The sequence below is a fragment of the Coenobita brevimanus genome, chromosome 70 (assembly GCF_032717465.1).
Source record: "Coenobita brevimanus isolate Jiangsu-jjx chromosome 70, ASM3271746v2, whole genome shotgun sequence".
NCBI classification, from domain to species: domain Eukaryota; kingdom Metazoa; phylum Arthropoda; class Malacostraca; order Decapoda; family Coenobitidae; genus Coenobita; species Coenobita brevimanus.
The window spans coordinates 45499452-45511548 of NC_137023.1; the positions used below are offsets into that span (position 1 = coordinate 45499452).

General features: G+C 39.9%; 1 protein-coding gene across 1 annotated transcript in view; it reads right to left on the reverse strand.

The window, feature by feature from the left end:
• Nucleotides 1-12097, reverse strand: part of LOC145406484 (constitutive coactivator of PPAR-gamma-like protein 1 homolog) — a 172033-nt gene that overhangs the window by 54916 nt on the left and 105020 nt on the right. The window contains exons 10-11 of the mRNA XM_080277639.1: nucleotides 9804-9977; nucleotides 8209-8368 (exon numbers count right to left, since the gene is read on the reverse strand). Of these exons, the coding sequence (XP_080133765.1) occupies nucleotides 8209-8368; nucleotides 9804-9977 (334 nt within the window). The remainder of the gene's footprint in view (nucleotides 1-8208; nucleotides 8369-9803; nucleotides 9978-12097) is intronic.

Sequence of the window (12097 nt, forward strand, 5' to 3'; positions counted from 1 at the left end):
GTACAGTCTTTTGGCTGCCACGATAACACCTTGGTCCATTGGTTGAATGAGAGCAGTTGTACTAGGTGGCAGAAACATGCACCTACTACAGCTGTTATCAGCAACCAAATCCTTCTCTGACAGATGTGCAAGGGCATTATCAAGAATCAGGAGAGCCTTCACCTGGTTGCGAGGGATACCAAGTTCCTCCATTTGATAACGGATAACCTCCTTGACAAAGTGTCTGTGGAACTAATCTCTAAGGATCTTACAGGTAAACCAGGCATTCACTGAATGGTATCACACAACAGGCAGGCTATACATTAACCCTGGGAGACAATGTGGCTATTTTGCGCATCCAACAATTACGGGTTTGAGGTGGTGCATCCCGTTAGCACTAGCACAGCAAAACATCGAGACATGTTGTTTGGACAACTTCCAACCAGACACGGTCTTTTCTGTCTCTTCTGCCAGGGTGTTGGTGAGGAAGGAGTGGTAGAACAGGCCAGTTTTGTCAGCACTGTACACCTGACCGAGAGTGAAGCCCTCCTTCTCGATCAGGCGCTGTACTTTCTGGCAAAATGGCTCAACATCCTCCGCCGCCATGTCCAAAGCTTCACCATATGCCTAACGGCCAGTAAGTCCATGCCAAAGTTTAAGCGGGAAGGTCCAACCCTCAGATGCCTGGAAGCTGTGCACGTTGTGTTGGCATGCAAACTTCTCGGCTGCAGCCTTCAACTTTGTCCCAAGTACAAGCACACTGGAGCCCCGTTGCTGGCAGAGCCGAACCAAAGCCAACGCATTGATGCTGGCATGTCGGGACTGGGACATCACCTTACAGTTGCTTTTTCGAGTGGTATTGCCGTAGTCCTGTCTGTACTGAGCCAGCTTGTCCTGTGATTTCTTGATATCAAACAAGGTTGAACAGGCCATGACATATTCACGCAGAATGCTTGAGGTTGGCCAGTCAGTGTAAGCCTTGCCCAATATCTCACACTTCTCCAGTCATTACAAATGACCCGTGTGGTAAAGCAAAAACCCTTGCCAGTACATTTGCCAGAAATTCTATGTTATAGGAAGACTCAGCCAGAACATCCCAGTACTAGAACTTGACTCTCCAGGAACTGCTCCACTTAACCCTTTGAGATTCCGACGACGCGATTTCGCATCATCATAAATCCAACTGTTGAGATTCTGATGACTCGAATCCTAGTCATACGAAACATTTCTTTTTTTTTTTTGCATGTTTTCCATCTCCTATCTGGCCCTGTTCCACATACATTCTCCTGTTTATCCTTTTCCAACTATTTGTTTTTACAGCGACGAGTACGTCAGATAGATAAGAATAATAAGTAGGTTTTTACCATGAATAATATTGGTATTACCAGCACGGATATTTGCCAGCGTGACAACAAAAGCTTTCGCTTTTCTCTGAGAAAACTAACATAAATTGTCATGACCTATATATCACTAGAAAGAGAATTTACTGTAGACTGACATGGTGCTATCAAATTTCACATAACTCTAATCTTTTTGTTTTTTTTTAACAATATTTTTCTACAGAAGGGTTTGCGATTTTTCCTTTTCAGTTAACTTCTACTCGTCCTACTGGCCTTTTAGCTATCGTATTCACCTTTTTCAACCACACTATGATAAAGAGTAAGTATTCAGTTTTAAAATGGTACCACATTCATTAGTTTACCATAAAAGGTTTGTGTACAGTGGCTGACTAAGTATAAATATCAATGCACAACAGTGCACTCTATGTGCACCCGGCTGAATTTGGCACACACACAATCGGCAGAAGCTCGAAAACCTCAAAGGATTAAAATACAGACCAGATACGTAAAATCCATCCTAGACATTTTACCGACAACAAAGCTCCAGGCCCATATGGAATTCCTACAATTGTTTTGAAAAAGTGCTCCCCAGAATTTGCTTTGTTTCTAGCCAAATTATTCAGACTATGCATATGTGCTTCTTCATTTACTAACTCTTGGAAAGAAGCCAATATCCACCCAATTCCGAAGAAAGGAAGTTCCTCTGACCCCTCCGATTAAAGACCAATAGCTATCACATCTTCTCTTGATAAAGTATTTGAAATAGTAATGAAAAAGCACATAGTTAAACATCTTGAATCCAACAACTTAATCAGTGATTGACAGTATGGCTTTCGCCACAAGAGATCCACCATGATATACTTAATCTCCTGACTCACACCATCCATCAACCAGTTGACCAACATGGAGAAACTCATGTGGTAGCCCTTGATATTTCAAAAGCTTCTGACAAAGTGTGGCACCATTCCCTGCTATCCAAACTCTCTTGCTATGGACTAACGTCTTTTGTTCCTCTGACTTCCTCATATCTTAATGACAAATATAAAAGGTGATGATGTCCCTTCGAATTTCCACCCAATTAACACCAGCGTACCACAAGGATCAGTTTTGGCTCCAACCCCACTCCTAATTCATATTAATGATCTCTTATCTGTCACCCATGATGCCATCCATTCATATGCAGATGACTCAGAACTTCACACTTCATTCACACTTAAACACCCATTCACAAAGTTTAATATCTCTAACTCAACTCAGTACAGCCATCTCCATAAATCAAGACTTATCTAGGACTGTTGAATGGGGACAAAATAACCTTATCTCATTTAATGCTAGTAAAACCAACTATATACAATTTACTAATAGACAGACATTGCCATACTCCTGTAATACCTTCAATGCTATTAATATTCCTATCTCCAAAAGTATTGAAATTCTTGGTGTTTCACTTAAAAAAGACCTCAGCTGGACCTCTCAAGTCAGATCACTTGCTAAAACTGCCACAGAGAGACTTGGATTCCTGTACAGAGTTTGAAGCTTCTTCACTAAGGAGCAGTTGGCTATAGTTTGTAAGAGTCATGTGTGCTCTCAGCTGGAATACTGTTCACCTTTGTGGAGTGGATGTGGAGAGGTTGCACTAAAACAACTAGACAAAATACAGAACAAAGCTGTTAGAATTATTAATAACTCTGCAATTAGAAATCAACTACCTCCCCTACAGGAAAGATGGAATGTTGCCTCCCTTGCATTATTTCATAGATACTTCTATGGCAAATGCTCAGATGAAAGTGCATCCATTGCACCACCTCTCCATGCCTTCCCTTGTGCAACATGGGCATCTGGTAGCACTCATGACTGGAATGCGACAATGCCATACTGCAGAATTTCTGCCTATCAGAAATCTTTTATTCCTTGAACTGCATCTCTTCGGAACTTGCTTCCCCAAAGATGTTTCCCCCTAAACTTCAACTTACAGCTGTTCAAGTCCAACTATTACAGATTTTTAATGAATGGAGGACACCAGGAATCTGGAGTATGGATTATTTTTTTTTTTTATTCATTTGTTTTTCCTTTGTATGGTCTGTTTAACCCGCCCCATCCCAACATTTTTTGGGCAGTGGTACGCCCCAGTCCCGACATTTTTGGACCTTTTTTTTTTTTTTTGGCTCAAACATCCGCTTTTGGTGAGAAACATCGAAAATTCAAAGAGAAATTGCTCACCTGAGGTTTAAAATACTCGATCCAGGTAGGAGTACTTCCTTACCTTACAGGGTTTTCTATCAGGCTGGCTGCAAAGAAAACAAGTTCTATGGGAGGATAACTATTCTACACCACTCATAAACGGTATTTATTTATTTATTTGGTACGAATTTATATGTAGTACGAGAGTATACTGGTTTTCAAACGGTAGTATATAGTCATTATAAGCATTGTTTCACTCACTAACTCATCACCATTCCTGACCTTTTTTTGCCACATTACCTGATCATCATTTCTGACTGTTTCTTCCTCTAATGTTTGTCCTCCACATTGTCATCGATTGGGGAATCACTCTGGCTCTGAATTTCGTACCGTGGCATGACATGGCTTTACTGGCCAGGTCACTGATAACAGGTGAATTGCTGAGAAAAGGTCATGCGGGGGTGGGGGGTGGGGGAGGTCATGCTGGGTAAGGCATTGTCCCTGCCTGGCATCTTGTAGAGGAAGGTGTCCCGTGTATACGTGCCAAAAATCACTCGCGGAAATTGAAAATTGTGCAAATTAGGGACCTTGCAATGTCCTTGCAATGTTGTCGTGTTAATTTACATCTCCGGGATATGAGTGCACATCATATGAGGGTGCCAATTCACGTCTCCGGGATGGGGCGGGTTAAAAAAAAAAAAAAAAAAAAAAAAAAAAAAAAAAAAAACTCCTTTTTCATTTCTCAGGTGGTGGTGGAGCCATCATCACACACATAAGAATACCACAGAGGAAGATTAAGGCCTGCAGAAGGTAGGGCACCACCACAAATGCAACAATAGAAGCTACAGTTGTTTTCCATCGGCCAAGCACGTCCACACGTCGAGAGACAAAGGCAGGAACTGAGGTGCAGTATCGCTGGGGAGTGTAAGGTGTTGTCATGTCTCTACCCATGCTTGGCTACGAGTATACAAGAAAAATGCGGCACACTGACCAACGAGCACAAGGGCCCTTTTCACTTACCCAGGCAAATGTTGCAACATGGCAGAAACACTGGGTGCCCGTACATCAAGGGCATAAGGAGTGCTCGAACAATCCAGGTGGTAATGTGACTTTGACCATTCAGTAAGGATGCAGATGGCTGTGCGTGGCAGGGAGTTTCTGACTAATCTGGCCAGCTTGGGGACTTGAACCATTCAGTTGGGAGCTGGACAGCCATTCTCGCTCAGTTTGTGGGTTACGGTCTGTATTATTCATGCACTGATGGCAATTTCTGAGTTTATAGGGCACCCTAGGGACTTTTACCATTCACCTGGAAGTCAGATAGGCATTAGCACTCAGTCTGCACATTACTCACTTGCTGCCAATATGTAACCGGTGATCGGGTGGGCCGGGGGACTTTGACCATTCAGTAAAGAGCTGGACAGCTTTGTTTGCTCTGCTTGTGGGTTACGGTCTATTACCTGCGCGTGGACAGAGAGGCCAGTGAGCCACCCGACAGACGTTTTTTACTTTGTAGGCTAGCCGGCCGCCAATCCCAGAACCTTTATGTCCAGGTATGGACAAATAAATCCGGATACAGACCTAATAAAGCCAAGGCCTAATGTCCATATACAACCAAACCCATGTTTAACGATGCAATTGGCTGTGCAAAAACCCATCACTTGGTGGGGTATCGTATCTCAGGGTAGATTTAACATGCAAATTATAGCAATGCATTTTTGAGCCTTGGGTTTCCCCCCCTGCCAAGTCCTAAACCCACCCAAATGAGTCAAAAAAATAAAAAATAAAAAAAAAATAAATAAATAAAAAATAAATAAATAAAGCCACTCTAAATGGCCTAACAGCTGTAAATGAAGCTAACCTCGGCCTAAAACCAGTGCCCATCTCGCTCGTACCCAGTCAAAGTCACTGGAGAATGTGATCTCTGACTTACATTCAAACTCAGTTGAGAGGAAGCAGCAGCACTGTATACAATTCCACCATCAGACTGTCCTGGGACAATTAAGTAAACATCTGTTATGCATAATAACAATGTATGAATGATGCAGAATCGTCAAAAGTGCTTATTGTTGTGACGGTTCGCTGATGTTTTGATGGGGAATTCTCTTGACAGGGAATGCAATCGATAATGTGATCGGAACAGCCTTTCCAACAGTCCCTCTTTATGCCATTTTAGGTACTGTTCTGGTTGCTGAGCTCCTTTATATTCTTCTCTCTTATTTTCCAATATTTATTTACAAAATTCCTTTGTATTTTCAAAGCGCTTTCCCTTGAAGAGCCCGAATGTAAACACATGATTTATCAATCATTGTTTTTGTCAATGCTGGAAATATTTTCTTTTTAAGCCTTTCATAATTATTATTTATTCTGAATTATTATTACAGATTCCATGACAGGTCAGATCAAACACGAAACACTGTGATGGAAAATCGTTGATGTTATGATGGAGAATGCAATCGATGACGCGATCGGGATAGCCTTTTCAATGGCCCCTCTTTATCCTATTTTAGATACTGTTCTGGTTGCTGAGCTCCTTTATTTTCTTCTCTCTTATTTTCCAACATCTACTTACAAATACCTTTGTATTTTCAAAGCGTTTTCCCTTGAACAGTTTGAATGTGAAAACATGACTTATTGATGTCACAGTTTTCATCAGTGCATGAAAAATTTACCTTCAAGTCTTTCAAAATTATTAATATTTATCCATCCACCCATCCATCATCCAACCCCACACCGCCCCATGAGGAGCACAGGAGCCCGGGGCCAGGCAGCCGGTCCCGACATTTAAGATGCCTGAGTGGCATTACATGAGCAATCAACCCCAACCACCCCTTGGATATAAACTTTCACCGGCTCAATCCGACTGGAACGCAATAATTACCCACTAAACCACCAGACACCATAATTTGGTTATATGGTTACCATCCAGTGTAGTAAATGGTTTCCTGGTGCACAGGAAACCATTTGGCTTGTCACTCAGTGTAGAGTCACCCACAGGCTGAAGGAAGTGGAAAGAATGAAGGAAAGAAAGACAGAAGAGGGAGTGTAAATTCACCCGTAAGCAGACGGACAAGGAAAGAATGAAGGAAAGAAAGACAGAAGAGAATAGAAGGAAAGAAGGATGGAGAGGAAAGGGCAGACACCCGAGAGCAGCACTACATTGAGTGAGTGGATGGTGAGTGCCCCCACCTACCACATGCACCCCCACCTACCACAATTAATATTTATTAAGAATTATTATGCATTCCATGACAGGCTAGACTTTCAATGGCCAAGCACGAAATATTCTTTGCTGAGTCGCCTAGCTGTCCACACTGTTTTGTACCTTATCTGATGGGCAAGAATCCGTATCCCAAATGACAGTGTTCACTCCATCTGTGGCTAAAACACATTAATCTAAGGCTAAAAACACGAAATTTAAGTCTAAAATATCATCAAAATTGGCATAAAAAAATCAAAACTCATTGCAAAACCAGGGGTAGGCCTACAATAGGTGGGGTAGGGTGGTATTTCTACCCCCATCACTAATCCAGGATATCGCATCTAGGGGCTTCTTAAATCCGGGATTGCCTGTACGGAGCATGACCAGATAACTGAGTGATTACTGTATATCTTGGCAAGGTACCTTTGTAGAATCTTATGAAAAGATTTAGAGCTTTATTCCCCCCCCCCCTCATATCCCTCTTTTGAGCCTAACTTAACTCTTTGACCCCTCTCCATGGGCATCCGGAGAGGGATGGGGGGTAAGTCTTGGAACCCGGGTGCTTCAGTTCTTGTTCAAGGATGATTGATTTGAGTCGATTCATGCACTGTCACCATGCATTTGATGTAAGTCATGTAACTCATGTAAGTATATGCCTATGCCTATTTGGAGTGTGTGTATTTTGGTATATTATAACTGCACATATATGTATAATATATTTTGCCCCCCTTACAAAAAATCCTGTGAACGCCTCTGCCCCTCTCCCGGCTGCTGTTCGTTGGATAAGCAATAGTGAAATATGAATATTGCATTCAAATCATTCCTTGTGTTGGGAGAAATAGTAATCAAATGAACATCAGGTGCTCCAAGATGGTGATAATTTAGTGACTAACTCTATCATTCCTGAATGTCAGAGTTGTCAGGTATTGCCACCTCAAAACATTTATAACCTTACGATTTGTTATTCACAAATATAAAATTTTGTTTGATACAAACTGCCTTTTTCATTGAGATATGGCATGTATAATAAATTAAAGTAATTTCCAATATTTAAACTGCAGAAATCAGCACTGAGAATGAACTATAATCATAAGAAAAACTGATTATAAACCTGGCAGTTAAGTTTGGATGGCTCCCTCAGAAACTTACTGTAGCCCTCTATTATTACATATTTTTCCATGTGGCTCCCTAGAAATATGGCATAGCACCCTGAAGGGCCATACATTTACACTGATTTTGTGTATTAAATAATAATAATCATCATCATCATGATAGCTTGGATTCATTTTTAAGCTTCCACCTACTAACTAAACATGACCAAACACTAGGAACTAGACTGGAACATCTACTTCCCTAAAAGAAATTAGTAACTCAACATGGAAAAGTATGAACTGCGCATGAACTTACTCCAAACCTTCATTCTGGTTATGAGTATCACTGTGTGGCAATAGTGAAAACCAACATATAATCACAGTCGATTACTTAGTGTCTCACTGATATACTCACTCTGCCCTTCCTCTTTGGCTTTGCGTGCCATGAAGGTATGGTGATGAAGGTTGTAAAGGATGGCGTAGACTGACTGCCTCACTGCCCGGAAGAAGAGAACTGCATTGGGAAGTTCACGACTGTTCTCATCTTCCATGCAGACCCCAAACTTTACTTCACCCTGGTAGCCAAAATGGAAGGAAGTGATAACTGATTATTTATAGCACACATCTGGCTGTCTAGCTGGCTAAGACACTCCAACCAGATGAGACCTGTAAGGGTTTACATCCAAGGAGTGGTTGAGGTTTACTGCTCACATAGTGCCACTCAGGGATGAGTGTGACTGGTTACATTTGCCTTATATATTGCAAATAAGCAGTCTTGCTCTTAACTCTTACATACTTGATGGGGCAAAAAAGGATTGGATGACAGATACATCAGTACAATTTACAACAGATTTATCTTAAATTTCTTTGAATTTCTGCCATCTGATACTGATCAGGGTTCAACGATACATTTACTTCCAGACATCATCACTCACAAACATTCACAAAAGTCTGATTAAGTCTGCAAATATCTCAATAATTTGCAGGATGCAGTACAGAACTGAATGCATGTATTATACTTAAAACAATTAATACTTTCACATCCAATACTAGCATCATTCTTAGCTTGAATAACTAACTTTTAATTGGACTTCCTTCTTTTCCCTATTCTCATAAAAGAATAATAACTATGAGGACATAACACACCCAAGTTTCACTCCAGGAACAGTGATACTGAACCACTCATTCTAGCAACCACATATCTTTCATGCCTTTTTATTTTGCTACTATCTCAGCTAACTCTTAACAAAGATCAGCAGTGTTTTTTTGATGTCATACATAAAAATTCCCTGTAAGTCCTCCATACTCATATCACAGACTCCTTCCTCATCTATGTGTTGTTCATGTTGTTTATAATGGCTTCAACATGCTTGCATGCATTGGCCTTGGTCACCAACTGGCAGTTCTCCAAGCTGCCCAATCTCTGGCAGTCACTTATTCAGTCTCTTATCGCTGAGGTCACATTCTATGACCTCGTTCCAGGTCTTTTTCAGTCCGACTCTCACAACCCTACCCCTAACATTCACACTTCTCATCAACTGCACCAACTGTCATCCTCCATCCTCTCAATGTGCATCATTAAAATTTGTCTTTTTCACATGTTATACCTGCAAAAAGTGTACAAGAGTGTACTGTACATTATTTTGTTGTCATAAGAGACTCTTTTGAGCTCTATTTACACTATTAAAATATTAGTCTTTCTCACATGCTGTAACTATATGAAGTACAGAGGACTACTGTACATCACTCTGATAAAACTGTAAATAGTATAAGCAGCACCATCACCAGTAACAGTTTGCTAATAATCCTACACAAGCACAGTATCCCGCCTTCCATACTAGGGACTAATTTCCCTCTTAATGTTAGAGAGCATTCTTCACTCTTGTACTTTTTTGCTGTATGCTTCACACTGCCAACACTTCTGACTGTGAATGTCTGTGAATTAAAGTAAAACAAATTAACATATCAAAAGTGGCTTCAACAGGACACCAAAGTTTAGAGTATGCCTACCTGTGTAAGGACCTGATATATCCATGGGCACATGAGACCCTTCTGGTGTCGCTCTGAGGCTGTGCGCATGACCTCATGAGGAACTGGGGGCAGAGGCAGAGGGTTGGGGTCTATCTGTGGTCCTGGCTCCTCCTTTACACCACCACCACCACCCTCAACTGGACTACTGGATTGCTGTAATGGCAATGGTTATATCTGGTTTACTGAACCATCATGTACATACTTAAAAAAAAATATGGCAGCACAGGAAATGGTGTAAGCACTATTGCAGAAAACTGTTCAGCTGAAAAAAGTAATTAAACAATTATATAATGTCCAACAGTATCTCCCAATTAGAATGACTTGTACCACTGCCTGTCCTTTATTAAACTATGAAGTACAGTATACAACAATCAATAATATTAAAGTTACTACCAACTATGAATAAGTCAACTTACTACTGTACAATACAGTCATGGCTGATCTGTTTCTAATGTGACTGTGTATTGCATAAACTTTTCCAATGCCAATGTACTAATGATTTCATAGTTCTTTATCACTCAAGCTGGCATGATTACTTTTCCATCCAGATCAGTGCCGCAACTAATAACATATATAAAACTATGCTGCAAGCAACCAAATGAGGAAAATACTAGTAGCAATTTCTTTATTCTATCTCTCACAGAATATGCTTAGGCTGTGATTACATTGCTGTGACCTTAATACAGCTCTGAAAATATGACAGCAATACAAAAATAAAAGCAGGTCGACAGAAAGTTTAAGCAATCCAAGACTGCTCCCTTTAAGATCTGATTATGGTATAACTGAAATATAATTTGTACATTAATAAAACGGCAATTTGCTTCAGTTACTGAAATATGGCAATTTTCACAATGATTTAACTTTTTCCTACAGTGTATACTTTAGCTCAAATGATAGCTTTCTTTATGTCATGTCATTCCACTATTTTTTAAACAAAAAATTTTCATTACATGTGCAATGCACTGGATGCCTGGACATGTGGGGAGTCAAGCTACAAAAGTCTATTATGATGCATATGCATATGTGCGTGCGTGTGTGTGTGTGTGTGTGTGTGTGTGTGTGTGTGTGTGTGTGTGTGTGATTCACCGGGTCGGTCAGGATCACTTGATGGTCGTGATCGTCAGCTTTTACCCTCCCGGAAGGGAGCTGAGAGCTCATATAGTCCGATCTAAGGGCAAGGCTGTGACCTTCACACACGCACACACCTGTCCCCTTGCTCAAGGGGGACAGTAACCACCCACTTCGTCAGTGAAACTTTTCGCAACCTGAGCGAGGCGCGAACTCCCGTCTACCAGATGGCAAGCAAGAACGCTACCACTGCGCCAGCGAGCGGTGTGTGTGTGTGTGTGTGTGTGTGTGTGTGTGTGTGTGTGTATGTGTGTGTCTATATATATATATATATATATATATATATATATATATATATATATATACAGTATATACAGTATATATAAGTCTATTATGATGCATATGCGTGTGTGTGTGTGTGTGTGTGTGTGTGTGTGTGTGTGTATATAGTAAAACCTCGATAAAACAGGTTTCAATAAGACAGAATTCGCTTTTATCAGAATCGATGACCCACCAGACTAAATTCTTATAAATCAAAAAAAGTCTGATAAAGCCAGATGAAGTCTTGACTGCCGGACCACTTCAGGAATGTTCACAAGAATAAGGTAAATAAAAGAAATGTTTATTGGTGTACAGTACAGTATTATTATATATAATATACCATTTTACTATTGTAATAAATGTATAATACAGCACAGTACTGCTTTGGCGGCGAAAACGGTTTAAAAACTATTGGTGTGATCCGAACTAATGTCTGATATATCAGAAAATGTCCAGGTTAGCAGGGGGAAGTCCAGATGTCGCTTTTATTGGAATTTCGATTTTTTCGGAATGGCTTGGGCCCCATTTAGTCTATTATAATGAAGTTTTACTGTGTGTATGTATATACAAACATACATATATATATGTATATATATATATATATATATATATATATATATATATATATATATATATATATATATATATATATATATATATATATATATATATATATATATATATATATATATATATATATATATATATATATATATATATATATATATATATATATATATATATATATGTATATATATATATATATATATGTATATATATATATATATATATATATAGGCATACTCTGGTTTAATGATGTAATTGGTTACGTAAAACCCCATCATTAGGAGGGATATCCTATATTGGGGTACTTTTAACATGTA